Genomic DNA, 21,282 nt, shown 5'->3' with positions numbered 1-21,282 from the left:
TCAAGGAAACGGTTTAATGTGCTGACACACCTGTCACTCTCTCTCCCCATTTCTCAGAGGAACTCCAGCGTCTCGGGGACGTCCAGGGGCATGTACCAGGTCTCTGACCGACGATCCTCTCCCAGCACCGGGTAAGCCAGTCCTCCACACGCTATCCCACACTGCACTGTCCTCCCGTAGTGATGCCTCTAGCACTGAGATGCAGTGCCTTAGACCGCTGCGCCACTCGGGAGCCCAGAGTTGTGTCCTCTCCCCATGTTTGAGGTTGGAATAGAGGGAGATGAGCTGATTCTAGGTCTGTGCCTATGGGTGATGTCTATATCCCATCTTCACTCTCTGCACTGTAAGTGGCTTTGGATAAGATCATCTGTTAAAGGTAAGATGCAATGCAATGCAACCCCCTGGTGCACTTAGGTACAGTGACTTGATGTGGGGCCCTATGCTTGGGGGCCAGTGGTCCAGCAGATGGATTCTGAGCACCAGACCGTGGCCTGAGCCAGTACGCATCAGACTGTGGCAACACTGACTCGGACCGAACTGGACCCCCCCCCCAAAACACAACCACACCTTCCCGTTTTCCTGCCAGGCGCAGAAGTGAGGCCGAGTCTGTCAGCCATGCATAAACGGTAGGGGGATGTTCTGTCCCAGCTCTCCCTTCCGCCGCTATGCGTTCCCACTCGCACCCAACGCACGCAAGCGAACCTGGCACACACACACACACACACACACAACCAGCTGATGGGCATCGCCACTGCTCTTTGACACATGCTTGTAAACAACGGCAGTCAGACGTTAAGGACTTAAAGTGTCAGTCCTGCTTCCTCAGGCCTGGCTGCCTCTGTGGGCACAGGGCAGAGAGAGTGGTACAGAAAGAGTGAAAAAAAGAGGGAGAACCCACAAATTTGTAAAAAGCTCTCTGTTGATGTGCACTTTTTTGTTTCGGTGTGTTCATGGACAACTTTGTCATATTTGGTATACCCCACTCCCCCCTACTCAGATTAGAGAACAATGTGATTATGTTGTAAATAAACAAGCAAACATTTAGATTGGAAGGAAATGGTAAGTTACAGGTGGTTTTGGCTTTATTTCATACTTCAATTAATGAATGAATTCTTCACAAACTAAAGTCACCCTAACCAAGGATATGATTCATCCCATGTGGCTTTCAGATCGTCACGGACTGATCTGCTTAGCTTTTGCGCAATGACGCATCTTCGTGTGCATTTGGATTTGAGTGGCTCGCTGAAAGGTCCAAAAATCCGACCCCTAATCTCATGCATTTCGAGAGGCCCATCTCGTGCTCTTTCCTTCACTGCTGATCCAAACCCACCCACACTGGGCTGCGTCCCAAATGGCATCCTATTCCCTATTTAGAGCACTCCTTCAACTAAATAAAGGGAATAGGGTGCCTTTTTGGTATGCAGCCCTGGCGCTCCAGTATGATGATCAAGCTCCGTATCACCATGGTATCACATCCACGCAGAACCTGGTCTTTTTTGTTGTTGTTGTTCAGACTAAAATGTAGTCCTTTTTTTTTTGCATCGTTATGCAACTCTTTGTGTTTTTGAGTGCCCGTGTGTGTTTCTGTGAGTGCCCGTGTGTGTTTCTGTGAGTGCCCGCGTGTGTTTCTGTGAGTGCCCGTGTGTGTTTCTGTGAGTGCCCGCGTGTGTTTCTGTGAGTGCCCGCGTGTGTTTCTGTGAGTGCCCGCGTGTGTTTCTGTGAGTGCCCGCGTGTGTTTCTGTGAGTGCCCGCGTGTGTTTCTGTGAGTGCCCGCGTGTGTTTCTGTGAGTGCGTTACACATGATCTTGATTTACCATCCTTCTGTCACGCAATGACATCATCTCTCTTCGGTGTTAAATTTTGGCGAGCCAATCGTTGGTCACCAAGTGATCCTTTCACTTCCTAGATTAGAACGTTCCATAAATGCCCTCGGTCTCCCGTAGATGAATGTGAATTTATTTGTTCCAAATACAGATTCTATTTAGGTGCTTGTTTGATGAGAAATAGATATTTGCATATTTGGGTTTAAAAATATCTTATTCTGTTGCTTTATTGACATGGGCTGGATCATTCGCACTGAAACCCTCGACTCCATTTTGTACCGAAATGGCTGCTCTGTCATCCATCCTGAGCCCCACTGTGCATTACTGGGCAGGAAACTGTACTTCCCTGTTATACACTTGAATAATGATCTGTACCCAGTGAGCCAGCTCTGCTGATTTGATTCCACTGTATTGATCCAACCTGTGGCTTTTATTGCTGAAGCCACCACTCTAATATGGGTTGTTTACCAAGTACCACCCTATTCCCTATACAGTGTGCTACTTTTGACTAGAGCCCTATCTGCCCTGGTCAAAAGTAGGGCACTATATATATAGGGAATAGGGGGCCATTTGGGATGCAAACCCAAAGCCACACGGCCAGGTGGCCTCTCCTCTGCTTCTTTGGCGGCGTCATTAGGTTCTATGTATACGTGGAACGAGGTGAACACGTGCAATCAATCGAGCGCAGATAATGTATTTCAAAGAAAAAAAGTATTATTTCATTCCAGGTCTGGTTCGGATTTACCAGGTTCGCCATCAAATCTCTCTTCACGGCCAACTTCTAATTATTACGCTGCAGGAGTCGTGTAGCAGCTTGATATAAGCGCCTAGACTGTTTTCCATTCACTCTGAATTCAGGATGCGTTAGCTACGCTCGCTAATTAGCCCGCCGAACCGCAGGGCGGTTGTGTTTGATGTCACTCATCTACTAACGCGTGTGCATGTCCGTGCTGAAAGGTGGAGGAAGGTTCACTGATTGTTTTGTGGAGTTTTCATGCGGACATTTGGGACAAAAGTAAGAACGGAAAGGTGAAAAGCCTTAAAAGAAGAATAGAGGTACGCACTAATATCACACAAAGTGAATCTCGATTAGGTGTTGGAAGGACTGAATGGAAGTCTGCCCCTTGGTGTGCAGTTCATCCACTGGCTATGCCAGATGATCTGTTCGGTTCTCGTCTGTTTTTGTTTTGTTTGTGGTGCTTTTCTGCGAGGCTAGGTTTTAAAATTCCTCGTTATTTGCTTATTATGTGGAGGGAAGTTATCGGTATAGTAATTTAACAGGGTCTTTGTTCTCTGTGTGTGTGTGTGTGTGTGTGTGTGCGCGCGCAATGGCTACCTCAGGGGGAAAAACTGCTGTTTCCAGAAGCAGTCACTGTCGTCAATTTCCCCCAAAAAAAAAAAAACAATCCCTCCCTCACTCCTCATGATCTAAATTGGTCTACTTTGTATTTCATCAGAGCTTCAAAACACTTTTATGCTGAGTTCGCATCTTCACTCTCCACTGATGTTATTCTACATTTAGTTTGTTTGTTGCGTAGTTTTAAAGCGCCTTGTCGGCACCAGGAAGTTGGTCTTTGTCGGTGCATGATAAAGAGGGAATGTGTTTACAGCTTGGTTTGATTATGCTGGTTTATGAACTCAAAATGTCTCTCAGTTGACTAAAAACGATCAGAAATGATTTCTGAAAAAGGGATAGTAGTAGACAATGCTAATAATGTGATTTTTATTTAACTCAAAATCCCAAACAAAAAAAGTGCTTTACACGTAGGCACACCAGTATTACAGCAATGGGTTATATTGTGCTGAGTGAAGGGAATGGAACACACACAGCTACAGTATCTAGCTACAGTGTCTAGAACCTCAATGAATATGTAATGATATACCAACCTGTTAAAAAGTCCACTTCCCATACATGCACCACATGGCCAAAAGTATGTGGACACCTGCTCGTCGAACATCTCATTCCTGAATCTTGAGCCTTAAATATGGAGTTGGTCCCCCCCTTTGCTGCTATAACAGCCTCCACTTTTCTGGGAAGGCTTTCCCACTAGATGTTGGAACGTTGCTGCGGGGAGTTGCTTCCATTCAGCCACAAAAGCATTAGAGGTCGGGCACTAATGTTGGGCGATAAGGCCTGGCTGGCAGTCAGCGTTCCAATTCATCCCAAAGGGGGTTGAGGTCAGGTCTCTGTGCAGGCCAGTTAAGTTCTTCCACACCAACTTCGACATACCATTTCTGTATGAACCTCGGTTTGTGCACGGGGGCATTGTCATGATGAAACAGGAAAGCGCCTTCCCCAAGCTGTTGCCACAGAATCATTGGGGCAGGTAGCTTTCTCTTGGCATCCGCCAAGCTCAGATTTGTCCATTGGACTGCCAGATAGTGAAGTGTGATTCATCACTCCAGAAAACGCGTTTGCACTGCTCCGGAGTCCAATGGTGGTGAGCTTTACACCACTCCAGCTGACGCTTGTCATTGCTGATCTTAGGCTTGTGTGCGGCTGCTGCTCGGCCATGGAAACCCATTACACGAAGCGCCCGACGAACAGTTCTTGGGTGCTGACGTTGCTTCCAGAGGCAGTTTGGAACTTGGTGGTTCTTATTTTCCGTTGAAGGTTTCTCGTGTACAAATGCCTGGGGTCTCCAAATAATCCATAGCACAGGAGCTGGGTATAAATATGAATATCCATGAAAATGGCCACGAGCATAAAAGTTTAATTTGTTTTCCCTCTACTTTTGTCATGGTTCATATTACTGGGAAGGGAATGAATTCCTCCTGTTTTTCAGGCTGACTTTAAAGCACTACAGTATGTTGTAGTCTAAACTTTCAGTAAACTTTATTACCTTGGGTCAAATATATCATTTAAAAAATGCTCTGTAGGTGCATAGATTGACAATCGCGTACTTGACACCATGTTGAGGAGTGTGTGTGTTGTCTGTCAGTCAGTGGGGAAAGTGTCAAAATACCTTTTTATATTCTCAATGCTACAGGGAAGGACATGTTAAATTGTGCATCTCAGATTTTTGGGACATGTAGCAACTGCCAGAAGGCAGTAAGCTCATGAAATGCATTCTGGGTAAAAAGAGCTGTCCTTTAGGGGCACCGTGTTTCCACCTGTGGCCCGAATCTTAGTCACTGCCAAGACATTCATCAAATCAAATGTATTTATATAGCCCTTCGTACATCAGCTGATATCTCAAAGTGCTGTACAGAAACCCAGCCTAAAACCCCAAACAGCAAGCAATGCAGGTGTAGAAGCACGGTGGCTAGGAAAAACTCCCTAGAAAGGCCCAAACCTAGGAAGAAACCTAAACCTAGAAAGAAACATTAGTCAAATATGTCTCTACAAACTTAAAGGGACACACCACATCACTATTCAAATATGTCTTCGTTTTGGAAGTTGTTAATCTTACAAAGGACTCATTTAAGTATTGGTCGATACTGAGCTGTGGAAACCATGGCAACACACTGTTGGGCTGTAGAATCATGTGGTATCAGGAAGTGACAACGAGCGGTGGCTCTGCTGCCTCTTCGACTCATTTCAGCCAATCACTGACCTGACGAACAGATCTGGGAGCAGGCTACAGTAATGCAGATGACCTATCTGATGAAACCTGGATAGAAAACGACATGATACTGTCTACGTTTCAATGGTTCTGTCTGTTAGTTGTCCACATGTGACGTGTCCACAAAAGTTGCTTTGAGTTTTTTTTTTAAAGTGGTACCTTTTGCGTATAACTCATCTCCTCTTCCTCTCTCTCCCCAGAGCGTCGGGCCGGGTCAAGTCCTTCTCCCAGGGCTCAGGTGGGGGCTACGACAGCGGCGACAGCGTGGAGATGCACCCCATGGAAGAGTGCCCCGAGGGCCAGTACTACCACGTCCAGTGTCGACTTGGGGAAGGGGGCGGACAGGGAGGGGGCGGACAGTGCTACGAGAGGGCCGGGGTGTCCCGGAGCTGGGGGCTCCGCAAGCAGGCCATCCAGAACTGGCAGAGGAGACCCTACCGGAACAGCACGGAGGAGGGGGAGGAGGGCGAGGAGGGCGACGTGTCGGACGTGGGCTCCAGGACTACCGAGTCGGAGGCAGAGATGTGGGAGCAGCAGGAGAGGAGGGCCACCATGGCCGAGACGCAGCAGTCTGGAGCGCCGAGACCATCTGGATACCGCCTAGGCACAGGTGCGACTGGACAGGAGGCTAAGCTAAGCTGCTAATCTTTACCTTGCTTAGGTACAGTGCGGTAGGATGCTGGGCTAGGCTACGTCAGGTAGGAGGTTTGAAGTCACTTACCATTTGTTTATTTGTCCATTGATTGATTGTTACTCAGCAGGTACTTGTAATGAAACGGTGTGTACTGGTACATTGCTGAAAGACGGTCATTTCTAAAAGGAACCATTTTCACATGTCTGGCAAACCTTATGAGCCTGATAGCCTGCCTGCCAATGGCACCTGCAGCCAACACACACAGGATCCCCTCCCTCACACAGCCAGGATCCCCTCCCTCACACAGCCAGAATCCCCCCCCCCCAAACACACACAGTCCTGCGACCCAGGCTAACAGTAGTCAGGTCTGTCAGAGAAGGACAGAAGGACGGTGGCTGTTGTGAATCTGGGTCATGGCTGTTCTAGTTCCAGGTATTCCAGGGTAAGGCTGTCCAGAGAACAGTGAAGGACGACTAATGACCAGAGTGCACCACAAACTGATTCCGTATCAGGAGGGGGGGGGGCATAGAGGGATGACTTTCACCAGACTGATCTACTAACACACACTACCCAGATAGATCACGCATGAACAACCTCCAGGGGATGGCATGAAGTGTGTGTGTGTGTGTGCTTGTGTTTAGAAACTCAGCAAAAAAAGAAACGTTCTCTCACTGTCAACTGCGTTTATTTTCAGTAAACTTAACATAAGATTCAACAACTGAGACATAAACTGAAGTTCTACAGACATGCGACTAACAGAAATTGAATAATGTGTCCCTGAACAAAGGGGGGGTCAAAATCTAAATTAAGTAAGTATCTGGTGTGGCCACCAGCTGCATTAAGTACTGCAGTGCATCTCCTCCTCATGGACTGCACCAGATTTGCCAGTTCTTGCTGTAAGATATTACCCCACTCTTCCGCCAAGGCACCTGTAAGTTCCCAGACATTTCTGGGGGGAATGGCCCTAGCCCTCACCCTCCGATCCAACAGGTCCCAGACGTGCTCAATGGGATTGAGATCCGGGCTCTTCGCTGGCCATAACAGAACGCTGGTATTCCTGTCTTGCAGGAAATCACGCACAGAACGAGCAGTATGGCTGGTGGCATTGTCATGCTGGAGGGTCATGTCAGGATGAGCCTGCAGGAAGGGTACCACATGAGGGAGGAGGTCTTCCCTGTAACGCAAAGCGTTGAGATTGCCTGCAATGACAAGCTCAGTCCGATGATTCTGTGACACACCGCCCCAGACCATGATGGACCCTCCACCTCCAAATCGATCCCGCTCCAGAGTACAGGCCTCGGTGTAACGCTCATTCCTCCTTGTTCAGATGTACCGGTGCAGGTGTTGTTGCACGTGGTCTGCCACTGCGATCATCTGTCCGTCCTGTCTCCCTGTAGCGGCGTCTCACAGTACGGACATTGCAATTTATTGTCCTGGCCACATATGCAGTCCTCATGCCTCCTTGCAGCATGCCTAAGGCACGTTCACGCAGATGATAGGGCATCTTTCTTTTGGTGTTTTTCAGAGTCCGTAGAAAGGCCTCTTTAGTGTCCTAAGTTTTCATAACTGTGACCTTAGTTGGCTACCGTCTGTAAGCTGTTAGTGTCTTAACGACCGTTCCACAGGTGCATGTTCATTAATTGTTTATGGTTCATTGAACAAGGATGGGAAACGGTGTTTAAAACACTTTACAATAAAGATCTGTGAAGTTATTTGGACTTTTACGAATTATCTTCGAAAGACGGGGTCCTGAAAAAAGGGCCGTTTCTTTTTTCGCTGAGTTTATGTACTGCACCTTTCCCAGTATGGCTAAACGTTCTCATAGGGCCACAGGGCTCTCTCCAAATGTTGTGCACTATATAGGGAAAGCGTGCCATTTGGGATGTAGACACTGGCAATGTTGATGAGAAAAACACCTTTACCTCCACCACTCCTGGTTCAAACACAGAAAGCATATCTCTCCCTTAATTGCCTTCTCCAGCCAAGATCCCACAATTCCCGGCTGGCGACCTCCATTTTCTTTAAACACCTTGCTTGCGTCTCAAATGGCACCCTATTCCTTATTTGGTGCACTGCTTTTCTACCAGGGACAATAGGGAATAGGGTGCCATTTGGGATGCAGGGAGACCAGGTGCGTCATGCTAGGAACGAGGGAAGCTGCTTCCCAAATGGCACCCTATTCCTTATACGTGCCCTGGTCAAAAGCAGTGCACTATAAAGGGAATAGGGGAGCCATTTGGGATGGAGTTTTAACTAGGACAGAGGCCATTGAAACATGCCCATTTTGCCTTAAATGGACACATTTTGGGCAAAAGATAGGCCTACCCTATTCCCTGTGGGTCCTTTTGGCCACATATCTACTTGGCAAAGGAGCTACTGTAAACCCGAACAGGCAATAAAGCTGTCTTTTTTTTTTTACACAACCCAGAATGTCTGGTATGAGAATTCAAATTGGCACCACCGACATTTACATAATATTACTTGTCATGTAAAGGACATTTTATGCTCGGACGCTGTCGTCCATATAAGATTCTCAAAGCGTTTGGCAGGGTTGCGTTTGAAATGGCACACATCAACGTATCCCACGGTATGACTGCTAGCATGCAGTGGTAGATTGCTAGCTAGCGTAGGCGGTGTGCCTCTAGCCGCGAGGGCCTGTCACTTCCAAAGTCTCCTTCGCTTCTTCTTTTCCAAGGCCAACAGCGATGACACATCACATAGATTGATGCCTGCTGGGAGAAATGGAAATGTGCTGGAGTCGGTTTTGGTCACATGGTATTGGCCAATACAGTACAGCACATGGTAATGCTCATATCTGTGCTTGAGGGTGAAGTGGATCGCTGGCACCACATTGTGGATATGTTGTAGAATGCCACTGATATATATATTTGCTACTCAGGATGGCGTCTCTCCCCTCCGTCTCTTTCCACGCCACATTTATTTTTCTGACTCAACTCCCTGCCTCCTCATCTTCCTCTCTCCTTCCCTTCTGCACTTCTCTTTCTTTACCCCCCTCCTTCTCACCACCCCCCTCTCCCCTTTCCTCTCTACCTACCTGACTAATATTCCTCTCCCCCTTCCTCTCTACCTACCTGACTACCAACCACACTGCACACTGCCCTAACCCATCTGGACAAGACGAATACCTATGTGAGAATGCTGTTCATCGACTACAGCTCGGCATTCAACACCATAGTACCCTCCAAGCTCGTCATCAAGCTCGAGACCCTGGGTCTCGACCCCGCCCTGTGCAACTGGGTACTGGACTTCCTGACGGGCCGCCCCCAGGTGGTGAGGGTAGGCAACAACATCTCCTCCCCGCTGATCCTCAACACTGGGGCCCCACAAGGGTGCGTTCTGAGCCCTCTCCTGTACTCCCTGTTCACCCACGACTGCGTGGCCACGCACACCTCCAACTCAATCATCAAGTTTGCGGACGACACAACAGTGGTAGGCTTGATTACCAACAACGACGAGACGGCCTACAGGGAGGAGGTGAGGGCCCTCGGAGTGTGGTGTCAGGAAAATAACCTCACACTCAACGTCAACAAAACTAAGGAGATGATTGTGGACTTCAGGAAACAGCAGAGGGAACACCCCCCATCCACATCGATGGAACAGTAGTGGAGAGGGTAGCAAGTTTTAAGTTCCTCGGCATACACATCACAGACAAACTGAATTGGTCCACTCACACAGACAGCATCGTGAGGAAGGCGCAGCAGCGCCTCTTCAACCTCAGGAGGCTGAAGAAATTCGGCTTGTCACCATAAGCACTCACAAACTTCTACAGATGCACAATCGAGAGCATCCTGGCGGGCTGTATCACCGCCTGGTATGGCAACTGCACCGCCCTCAACCGTAAGGCTCTCCAGAGGGTAGTGAGGTCTGCACAACGCATCACCGGGGGCAAACTACCTGCCCTCCAGGACACCTACACCACCCGATGCTACAGGAAGGCCATAAAGATCATCAAGGACATCAACCACCCGAGCCACTGCCTGTTCACCCCGCTGTCATCCAGAAGGCGAGGTCAGTACAGGTGCATCAAAGCTGGGACCGAGAGACTGAAAAACAGCTTCTATCTCAAGGCCATCAGACTGTTAAACAGCCACCACTAACATTGAGTGGCTACTGCCAACACACTGTCAATGACACTGACTCTACTCCAGCCACTTTAATCATGGGAATTGATGGGAAATGATGTAAATATATCACTAGCCACTTTAAACAATGCTACCTTATATAATGTTACTTACCCTACATTATTCATCTCATATGCATACGTAGATACTGTACTCTATATCATCGACTGCATCCTTATGTAATACATGTATCACTAGCCACTTTAACTATGCCACTTGGTTTACATACTCATCTCATATGTATATACTGTACTCGATATCATCTACTGTATCTTGCCTATGCTGCTCTGTACCATCACTCATTCATATATCCTTATGTACATATTCTTTATCCCCTTACACTGTGTATAAGACAGTAGTTTTTTTTTGGAATTGTTAGTTAGATTACTTGTTCGTTATTACTGCATTGTCGGAACTAGAAGCACAAGCATTTCGCTACACTCGCATTAACATCTGCTAACCATGTGTATGTGACAAATAAAATTTGATTTGATTTAATATCCCTTTCCACTGCTCTCTCTACCCATCTGACTAATATCCCTCTCCCCCTCCCTCTCTCTACCCATCTGACTAATATCCCGCTCCCCCTCCCTCTCTCTACCCATCTGCCTAATATCCCTCTCCTCCTCCCTCTCTCTACCTACCTGACTAATATCCCTCTCCCCCTCCCTCTCTCTACCTACCTGACTAATATCCCTCTCCCCCTCCCTCTCTCTACCTACCTGACTAATATCCCTCCCCCTCCCTCTCTCTACCTACCTGACTAATATCCCTCTCCCCCTCCCTCTCTCTACCCACCTGACTAATATCCCTCTCCTCCTCCCTCTCTCTACCTACCTGACTAATATCCCTCTCCCCCTCCCTCTCTGCCTACCTGACTAATATCCCTCTCCCCCTCTCTCCTACCTGACTAATATCCCTCTCTCTACCTACCTGACTAATATCCCTCTCCCCCTCTACCTACCTGCTACCTGACTAATATCCCTCTCCCCCTCTACCTACCTGACTAATATCCCTCTCCCTCTCTGCCTACCTGACTAATATCCCTCTCCCCCTCCTCTCTGCCTACCTGACTAATATCCCTCTCCCCCTCCCTCTCTCTGCCTACCTGACTAATATCCCTCTCCCCCTCCCTCTCTCTGCCTACCTGACTAATATCCTCTCCCCTCTACCTACCTGACTAATATCCCTCTCTCTCTACCTACATGACTAATATCCCTCTCCCTCTCTACCTACCTGACTAATATCCTCTCCCTCTCTACCTACCTGACTAATATCCCTCTCCCCCTCTACCTACCTGACTAATATCCCTCTCCCCACCTCTACCTACCTGACTAATATCCCTCTCCCCACCTCTACCTACCTGACTAATATCCCTCTCCCCCTCTACCTACCTGACTAATATTCCTCTCTCTCTCTACCTACCTGACTAATATCCCTCTCTCTCTCTACCTACCTGACTAATATCCCTCTCTCTCTCTACCTACCTGGCTAATATCCCTCTCTCTCTCTACCTACCTGACTAATAAAATATCATTTTTTTCTCTCTCTTCCGACCCTGCAGGGCGGTCGGAGGGGGGCCACCGCCACAACAAGCCGTGTCGCCACGACAGGAGCCTGTCCCGGTCCAACAACGAGGTGATCAGCCCGGAGATACTGAAGATGAGGGCGGCTCTGTTCTGCATCTTCACCTACCTGGACACCAAGACCCTGTTGAGGGCCGCGGAGGTCTGCAGGGACTGGAGGTTTGTGGGCCGCCACCCTGCCGTGTGGACCCGGGTGCTGCTGGAGAACGCCCGCATCTCCTCCAAGGTAGAGGACCCGGGTCGTACACGCGGCAGAACAGGCCAAACACACGGACCGCCGCCGGTGGCTTCTGAGGGGAGAACGGCGGCAAATGGAATGTCATGAACCAGTGGGGAACCATGGCGTTTTGACGTGTTTGATACCATTCCATTGATTCCACTCCGGTTCATAACCACAGGCCCGTTCTCCCCAAATGAAGCTGCCACCAATCTCCTGTGGAACACACGCGCGCTCGCGCCGATTCTGCTGGTAGTTTAGGTGCAATAATTGTGATATGTGTTCCAGTAATTGCTTCGAGCGTCTGCCGAATGACTCAAATGTAACTGTAATTTCTTCGTCCCAAGTTCCTGAGTACACTGTCCCAATGGTGCACCCAGACCCATTCCCTCATCCTCCAGAACCTGAAACCACGACAGAGGGGCAAGAAGGAGGTTAAGGAGGAGTACCTCAAGAGCACACGGTGAGAGGAGAGGCGTGTGTGTGTCATGGACTGATTTCCCTCTACACAGCGAGCAGCAGGGGTCTGCAGTACTCTCCCCCCATCATCTCTCCTTTCTCTCTCTCTCCCCGTCATCTCTCCTTTCTCTCTCTCTCCCCGTCATCTCTCCTTTCTCTCTCTCTCCCCGTCATCTCTCCTTTCTCTCTCTCTCCCCGTCATCTCTCCTTTCTCTCTCTCCCCCCGTCATCTCTCCTTTCTCTCTCTCTCCCGTCATCTCTCCTTTCTCTCTCTCTCCCGTCATCTCTCCTTTCTCTCTCTCTCCCCGTCATCTCTCCTTTCTCTCTCTCTCCCCGTCATCTCTCCTTTCTCTCTCTCTCCCCGTCATCTCTCCTTTCTCTCTCTCTCCCCGTCATCTCTCCTTTCTCTCTCTCCCCCCGTCATCTCTCCTTTCTCTCTCTCTCCCGTCATCTCTCCTTTCTCTCTCTCCCCGTCATCTCTCCTTTCTCTCTCTCCCCCGTCATCTCTCCTTTCTCTCTCTCCCCCGTCATCTCTCCTTTCTCTCTCTCCCGTCATCTCTCCTTTCTCTCTCTCCCCTCTCCTTTCTCTCTCTCCCCCGTCATCTCTCCTTTCTCTCTCTCCCCCGTCATCTCTCCTTTCTCTCTCTCCCCGTCATCTCTCCTTTCTCTCTCTCCCCGTCATCTCTCCTTTCTCTCTCTCCCCCCGTCATCTCTCCTTTCTCTCTCTCCCCCCGTCATCTCTCCTTTCTCTCTCTCCCCCGTCATCTCTCCTTTCTCTCTCTCCCCGTCATCTCTCCTTTCTCTCTCTCCCCCGTCATCTCTCCTTTCTCCCCCTCTTTCTCCCCCCGTCATCTCTCCTTTCTCTCTCTCCCCGTCATCTCTCCTTTCTCTCTCTCCCCGTCATCTCTCCTTTCTCTCTCTCCCCCGTCATCTCTCCTTTCTCTCTCTCCCCGTCATCTCTCCTTTCTCTCTCTCCCCCGTCATCTCTCCTTTCTCTCTCTCCCCCGTCATCTCTCCTTTCTCTCTCTCCCCCCGTCATCTCCTTTCTCTCTCTCCCCGTCATCTCTCCTTTCTCTCTCCCCCGTCATCTCTCCTTTCTCTCTCTCCCCGTCATCTCTCCTTTCTCTCTCTCTCCCCCGTCATCTCTCCTTTCTCTCTCTCTCCCCCCGTCATCTCTCCTCTTCTCTCTCTCCCCCGTCATCTCTCCTTTCTCTCTCTCCCCCGTCATCTCTCCTTTCTCTCTCTCTCCCCCGTCATCTCTCCTTTCTCTCTCTCCCCCGTCATCTCTCCTGTCTCTCTCTCTCCCCGTCATCTCTCCTGTCTCTCTCTCTCTCCCCGTCATCTCTCCTGTCTCTCTCTCTCCCCCGTCATCTCTCCTTCTCTCTCTCTCCCCGTCATCTCTCCTGTCTCTCTCTCTCCCCGTCATCTCTCCTGTCTCTCTCTCTCCCCGTCATCTCTCCTGTCTCTCTCTCCCCCCGTCATCTCTCCTGTCTCTCTCTCTCCCCTCCCCCGTCATCTCCTGTCTCTCTCTCTCCCCGTCATCTCTCCTGTCTCTCTCTCTCCCCGTCATCTCTCCTGTCTCTCTCTCTCCCCGTCATCTCTCCTGTCTCTCTCTCTCCCCGTCATCTCTCCTGTCTCTCTCTCTCCCCCGTCATCTCTCCTGTCTCTCTCTCTCCCCCGTCATCTCTCCTGTCTCTCTCTCTCCCCCGTCATCTCTCCTGTCTCTCTCTCTCCCCCGTCATCTCTCCTGTCTCTCTCTCTCCCCGTCATCTCTCCTGTCTCTCTCTCTCCCCGTCATCTCTCCTGTCTCTCTCTCTCCCCGTCATCTCTCCTGTCTCTCTCTCTCCCCCGTCATCTCTCCTCTCTCTGTCTCTCTCTCTCCCCGTCATCTCTCCTGTCTCTCTCTCTCCCCGTCATCTCTCCTGTCTCTCTCTCTCCCCGTCATCTCTCCTGTCTCTCTCTCTCCCCGTCATCTCTCCTGTCTCTCTCTCTCCCCGTCATCTCTCCTGTCTCTCTCTCTCCCCCGTCATCTCTCCTGTCTCTCTCTCTCCCCCGTCATCTCTCCTGTCTCTCTCTCCCCCGTCATCTCTCCTGTCTCTCTCTCTCCCCGTCATCTCTCCTGTCTCTCTCTCTCCCCGTCATCTCTCCTGTCTCTCTCTCTCCCCGTCATCTCTCCTGTCTCTCTCTCCCCCGTCATCTCTCCTGTCTCTCTCCCCGTCATCTCTCCTGTCTCCTCTCTCCCCCGTCATCTCTCCTGTCTCTCTCTCTCCCCCGTCATCTCTCCTGTCTCTCTCTCTCCCCGTCATCTCTCCTGTCTCTCTCTCTCCCCGTCATCTCTCCTGTCTCTCTCTCTCCCCGTCATCTCTCCTGTCTCTCTCTCTCTCCCCGTCATCTCTCCTGTCTCTCTCTCTCCCCGTCATCTCTCCTGTCTCTCTCTCTCCCCGTCATCTCTCCTGTCTCTCTCTCCCCCGTCATCTCTCCTGTCTCTCCCCCGTCATCTCTCCTGTCTCTCTCTCTCCCCGTCATCTCTCCTGTCTCTCCCCGTCGTCTCTCCTGTCTCTCCCCGTCGTCTCTCTCTCTCCCCGTCGTCTCTCCTCTCTCTCCCCGTCGTCTCCCCTCTCTCTCCCCCGTCGTCTCTCTCTCTCTCTCCCCGTCGTCTCTCCTCTCTCTCCCCGTCGTCTCTCCTCTCTCTCCCCGTCGTCTCTCCTCTCTCTCCCCGTCGTCTCTCTCTCTCTCCCCCGTCGTCTCTCCTCTCTCTCCCCGTCGTCTCTCCTCTCTCTCCCCGTCGTCTCTCCTCTCTCTCCCCGTCGTCTCTCTCTCTCTCCCCCGTCGTCTCTCCTCTCTCTCCCCGTCGTCTCTCTCTCTCTCTCCCCGTCGTCTCTCTCTCTCTCTCCCCGTCGTCTCTCCTCTCTCTCCCCGTCGTCTCTCCTCTCTCTCCCCCGTCGTCTCTCCTCTCTCTCCCCGTCGTCTCTCCTCTCTCTCCCCCGTCGTCTCTCCTCTCTCTCCCCGTCGTCTCTCCTCTCTCTCCCCCGTCGTCTCTCTCTCTCTCCCCCGTCGTCTCTCCTCTCTCTCCCCCGTCGTCTCTCCTGTCTCTCCCCGTCGTCTCTCCTGTCTCTCCCGTCGTCTCTCCCCGTCGTCTCTCCTGTCTCTCCCCGTCGTCTCTCCTGTCTCTCCCCGTCGTCTCTCCCCCGTCTCTCCTGTCTCTCCCCGTCGTCTCTCCTGTCTCTCCCCGTCGTCTCTCCTGTCTCTCCCCGTCGTCTCTCTCTCCCCCGTCGTCTCTCTCCTGTCCCCGTCGTCTCTCCGTCTCTCTCTCTGTCATCTCTCCTCTCTCCTCATCTCTCCTCTCTCCTCATCTCTCCTCTCTCTCTCTCTGTCATCTCTCCTTTCTCTCTCTGTCATCTCTCATTTCTCCTCTCTGTCATCTCTCTCTCCCCATCTCTCTCTCTCTCCCCATATCTCTCTCTCTCCCCATCTCTCTCTCTCCCCATATCTCTCTCTCTCTCCCCCCGTCATCTCTCCTGTCTCTCTCTCTCTCCCCCGTCATCTCTCTGTCTCTCTCTCTCCCCGTCATCTCCTGTCTCTCTCTCTCCCCGTCATCTCTCCTGTCTCTCTCTCTCTCCCCCCGTCATCTCTCCTGTCTCTCTCTCCCCCGTCATCTCTCCTGTCTCTCTCTCTCCCCATCATCTCTCCTGTCTTCTCTCTCCCATCATCTCTCCTGTCTCTCTCTCTCCCGTCATCTCTCCTGTCTCTCTCTCTCCCCCGTCATCTCTCCTGTCTCTCTTTCTCCCCATCTCTCCTGTCTCTTCTCTCCCCCCGTCATCTCTCCTGTCTCTCTCTCCCCGTCATCTCTCCTGTCTTTCTCTCCCCCATCTCTCTGTCTCTCTTCTCCCCCGTCATCTCTTCCTCTCTCTCCCCGTCGTCTCTCCTCTCTCTCCCCCGTCGTCTCTCCTCTCTCTCCCCGTCGTCTCTCCTCTCTCTCCCCGTCGTCTCTCCTCTCTCTCCCCGTCGTCTCTCCTCTCTCTCCCCCGTCGTCTCTCCTCTCTCTTCGTCTCTCCTCTCTCTCCCCGTCTCTTCCTCTCTCTCCCCGTCGTCTCTCCCTCTCTCTCCCCGTCGTCTCTCCTTCTCTCCCCCGTCGTCTCTCCTCTCTCTCCCCGTCGTCTCTCCTGTCTCTCCCCCGTCGTCTCTCCTGTCTCTCCCCCGTCGTCTCTCCTGTCTCTCCCCCCGTCGTCTCTCCTGTCTCTCCCCCGTCGTCTCTCCTGTCTCTCCCCGTCGTCTCTCCTGTCTCTCCCCGTCGTCTCTCCTGTCTCTCCCCGTCGTCTCTCCTGTCTCTCCCCCCTCTCCTGTCTCTCCCCGTCGTCTCTCCTGTCTCTCCCCCCGTCGTCTCTCCTGTCTCTCCCCTCAGTCTCTCCTGTCTCTCCCCGTCGTCTCTCTCTTCTCTCCCCGTCGTCTCTCTGTCTCTCCCCGTCGTCTCTCCTGTCTCTCCCCGTCGTCTCTGTCTCTCTTTTCTCCCCCCGTCTCTTCCTCTTTCTCCCCATCGTCTCTTCTCTCTCTCTCCCATCGTCTCTCCTGTCTCTCCCCGTCGTCTCTCCTCTTTCTCTCCGTCATCTCTCTTCATCTCTTTCTCTCCCATCTCTCTCTTCCTCTTTCTCCCCATCGTCTCTGTCATCTCTTCTCTCTCTCTGTCATCTCTCTCTTCCTCTTCTCTCTGTCATCTCTCTTCCCCATCTCTCTTTCTCCCCATCGTCTCTTATCTCTTTCTCCCCGTCATCTCTCCTGTCTCTCTTTCTCCCGTCATCTCTCTGTCTCTCTTTCTCCCCATCGTCTCTTCCTCCTCTTCTCCCCCGTCATCTCTCCTGTCTCTCTCTCTCCCCCATCTCTCCTGTCTCTCTTCTCTCCCCATCGTCTCTGTCTCTCTTTCTCCCGTCATCTCTCGTCTCTTCTCTCCCCGTCATCTCTCCCCTCTCTCTCTCGTCATCTTCTGTCTCTTTCTCCCCGTCATCTCTCCTGTCTCTCTCTCTCCCCGTCATCTCTCCTGTCTCTCTCTCTCCCCCGTCATCTCTCCTGTCTCTCTCTGCCCCGTCATCTCTCCTGTCTCTCTCTCTCCCCCGTCATCTCTCCTTCTCTCTCTCCCCCTCATCTCTCCTTCTCTCTCCCCCGTCGTCTTCCTCTCTCTCCCCATCGTCTCTCTCCTCTTTCTCCCCGTCGTCTCTCCTCTCTCTCCCCGTCGTCTCTCTCTCTCTCCCCGTCGTCTCTCCTCTCTCTCCCCATCGTCTCTCCTCTCTCTCCCCGTCGTCTCTTCCTCTTTCTCCCCGTCGTCTCTCCTCCTCTTTCTCCCCGTCGTCTCTTCCTCTCTCTATATAATATCGTCTCTCCTCTCTCTCCCCGTCGTCTCTCCTGTCTCTCCCCGTCGTCTCTCCTGTCTCTCCCCGTCGTCTCTCCTGTCTCTCCCCGTCGTCTCTCCTGTCTCTCCCCGTCGTCTCTCCTGTCTCTCCCCGTCGTCTCTCCTGTCTCTCCCCGTCGTCTCTCCTGTCTCTCCCCGTCGTCTCTCCTGTCTCTCCCCCGTCGTCTCTCCTGTCTCTCCCCGTCGTCTCTCCTGTCTCTCCCCGTCGTCTCTCCTGTCTCTCCCCGTCGTCTCTCCTGTCTCTCCCCGTCGTCTCTCCCCGTCGTCTCTCCTGTCTCTCTCCCCGTCGTCTCTCTCTCTCCATCGTCGTCTCTCCTGTCTCCCCGTCGTCTCTCTCCCCGTCGTCTCTCCCTCTCTCTCTCTCATCTCTCTCTCTGTCATCTCTCCTCTCTCCTCATCTCTCCTCTCTCTCTCTCATCATCTCCTCTCTCTCTCTCTCTCTGTCATCTCTCTTTCTCTCTCTCTCTGTCATCTCTCCTTTCTCTCCTCTGTCATCTCTCCTTCTCTCCTCCATCTCTCTCTCCCCATCTCTCTGTCATCTCTTCTCCCCATCTCTCTTCTCCCCATCTCTCTCTCTCTCCCATCTCTCTCTCCCCATATCTCTCTCTCTCCCCATCTCTCTCTCTCCCCATCTCTCTCTCCCCCCATCTCTCTCTCCCCATCTCTCTCTCTCCCCATCTCTCTCTCTCTCCCCATCTCTCTCTCCCCATCTCTCTCTCTCCCCCCCATCTCTCTCTCTCCCCATCTTTCTCTCTCCCCCATCTCTCTCTCCCCCATCTCTCTCTCTCCCCCATATCTCTCTCTCTCCCCCATATCTCTCTCTCTCTCCCCATCTCTCTCTCTCCCCCATATCTCTCTCTCTCCTCCTCCATCTCCCTCTCTCCTCCATATCTCTCCTCTCTCCTCTCTCTCTCTCTCCCTTCTCTCTCTCTGTCATCTCTCCTCCTCCTGTCATCTCTCCTTCTCTCTCTCTGTCATCTATCCTCTCTCTCTCTGTCATCTCATCTCTCCTCTCTCTGTCATCTCTCTGTCATCATCTCTCTCCCCATCATCTCTCTCTCTCCATCATCTCTCTCTCTCCCCATCTCTCTCTCCCATCTCTCTCTCCCCTCTCTCTCTCTCTCCCCATATCTCTCTCTCTCCCCATATCTCTCTCTCTCCCCCATATCTCTCTCTCCCCATATCTCTCTCTCCCCATCTCTCTCTCCCCCATCTCTCTCTCTCCCCATCTCTCTCTCTCTCCCCATCTCTCTCTCTCTCCCCATCTCTCTCTCTCTCCCCATCATCTCTCTCTCTCCCCCCGTCATCTCTCTCTCTCTCCCCATCATCTCTCTCTCTCTCCCATCATCTCTCTCCTCTCATCATCTCTCTCCTCATCTCTCTCCCCATCTCTCTCTCCCCATATCTCTCTCTCTCTCCCATATCATCTCTCTCCCCATATCTCTCTCTCCCATCATCTCTCTCTCCCCATCTCATCTCTCTCTCTCCCATCATCTCCCCATCTCTCTCTCCCCATCTCTCTCTCTCTCCCCCATCATCTCTCTCTCTCCCCCATCATCTCTCTCTCTCCCCATCATCTCTCTCTCTCCCCATCATCTCTCTCTCTCCCCATCATCTCTCTCTCTCTCCATCATCTCTCTCTCTCTCCATCATCTCTCTCTCTCCCCATCTCTCTCTCCCATATCTCTCTCTCTCCCCATCATCTCTCTCTCCCCCATCTCTCTCTCTCCCCTCATCTCTCTCTCTTCATCTCTCTCTCTCTCATATCTCTCTCTCCCCATCATCTCTCTCTCTCTCCATCATCTCTCTCTCTCCCTCCATCATCTCTCTCTCTCCCCCATCTCTCTCTCTCCCCCATCTCTCTCTCTCCCCCATCTCTCTCTCTCCCCCCATCTCTCTCTCTCTCCATATCTCTCTCTCTCCCCATATCTCTCTCTCCCCATATCTCTCTCTCTCCCCATATCTCTCTCTCTCCCCGTCATCTCTCTCTCTCCGTCATCTCTCTCTCTCCCCCCGTCATCTCTCTCTCTCCATCATCTCTCTCTCTCCCCCATCTCTCTCTCCCCCATCTCCTCTCTCCCCATCTCTCTCTCTCTCCATATCTCTCTCTCTCCCATCTCTCTCTCTCCCCATATCTCTCTCCCCCCATATCTCTCTCTCTCTCCGTCATCTCTCTCTCTCTCCCCATCATCTCTCTCTCTCTCTCCATCATCTCTCTCTCTCCTCCATCATCTCTCTCTCCCCATCTCTCTCTCCCCCCATCTCTCTCCCCCATCTCTCTCTCTCCCCATCTCTCTCTCTCTCTCCCCATATCTCTCTCTCTCCCCTCTCTCTCTCTCCCCATATCTCTCTCTCTCCCCATATCTCTCTCTCTCCCCGTCATCTCTCTCTCTCCCGTCATCTCTCTCTCTCCATCTCATCTCTCTCTCTCCCCCATCTCTCTCTCTCCATCATCTCTCTCTCCCCATCATCTCCTCTCTCTCATCTCTCTCTCTCCCATCTCTCTCTCCCCATATCTCTCTCTCTCCCCATCCCATCCCCATATCTCTCTCTCTCCCCATCTCTCTCTCTCTCCCCATATCTCTCTCTCTCCCCGTCATCTCTCTCTCTCTCCCCATCATCTCTCTCTCTCTCATCTCTCTCTCTCCCCCATCTCTCTCCTCCCCATCATCTCTCCCTTCCATCATCTCTCTCTCTCCCTCCATCATCTCTCTCTCTTTCTCTCTCTCTCCCTCTCTCTCTCTCCCTCTCTCTCTCTCTCCCCTCTCTCTCTCTCCCCATATCTCTCTCTCTCTCTCTCTCTCTCCCCATCTCTCTCTCTCTCCCCATATCTCTCTCTCTCCCGTCATCTCTCTCTCATCTCATCTCTCTCTCTCCCCCCGTCATCTCTCTCTCCCCATCATCTCTCTCTCTCCCCCATCATCTCTCTCTCTCTCTCATCATCTCTCTCTCTCCCCCATCTCTCTCTCTCCCCATCTCTCTCTCTCCCCATATCTCTCTCTCTCCATATCTCCTCTCTCTCCCCATCTCTCTCTCCCCATATCTCTCTCTCTCCCATATCTCTCTCTCTCTCCGTCATCTCTCTCTCTCCCCATCATCTCTCTCTCTCTCTCCATCATCTCTCTCTCTCCCTCCATCATCTCTCTCTCCCCCATCTCTCTCTCTCCGTCCCATCTCTCTCTCTCCCCATCTCTCTCTCTCTCTCTCCCATCATCTCTCTCTCTCCCCATATCTCTCTCTCTCCCCATATCCTCTCTCTCCCCATATCTCTCTCTCTCCCCATATCTCTCTCTCTCCCCGTCATCTCTCTCTCTCCCCGTCATCTCTCTCTCTCCCCTCCATCTCTCTCTCTCCCCATCATCTCTCTCTCTCCCCATCATCCTCTCTCTCTCTCATCATCTCTCTCTCTCTCCCCATCTCTCTCTCTCCCCCATCTCTCTCTCTCCCATCTCTC

The 21,282-nt window shown here is 51.8% G+C and overlaps 1 protein-coding gene across 1 annotated transcript in view; it reads left to right on the top strand.

Moving 5' to 3' along the window:
• LOC112231585 (F-box only protein 41-like) overlaps window positions 1-21,282 on the top strand; it is a 134,202-nt gene that overhangs the window by 64,249 nt on the left and 48,671 nt on the right. The window contains exons 5-8 of the mRNA XM_042312104.1: window positions 58-131; window positions 5,590-5,999; window positions 11,730-11,977; window positions 12,316-12,431. Of these exons, the coding sequence (XP_042168038.1) occupies window positions 58-131; window positions 5,590-5,999; window positions 11,730-11,977; window positions 12,316-12,431 (848 nt within the window). The remainder of the gene's footprint in view (window positions 1-57; window positions 132-5,589; window positions 6,000-11,729; window positions 11,978-12,315; window positions 12,432-21,282) is intronic.

Source organism: Oncorhynchus tshawytscha, linkage group LG34 (genome assembly GCF_018296145.1).
Source record: "Oncorhynchus tshawytscha isolate Ot180627B linkage group LG34, Otsh_v2.0, whole genome shotgun sequence".
In the NCBI taxonomy this organism is placed as follows: domain Eukaryota; kingdom Metazoa; phylum Chordata; class Actinopteri; order Salmoniformes; family Salmonidae; genus Oncorhynchus; species Oncorhynchus tshawytscha.
This window is presented reverse-complemented; position numbering and strand designations above follow the sequence as displayed.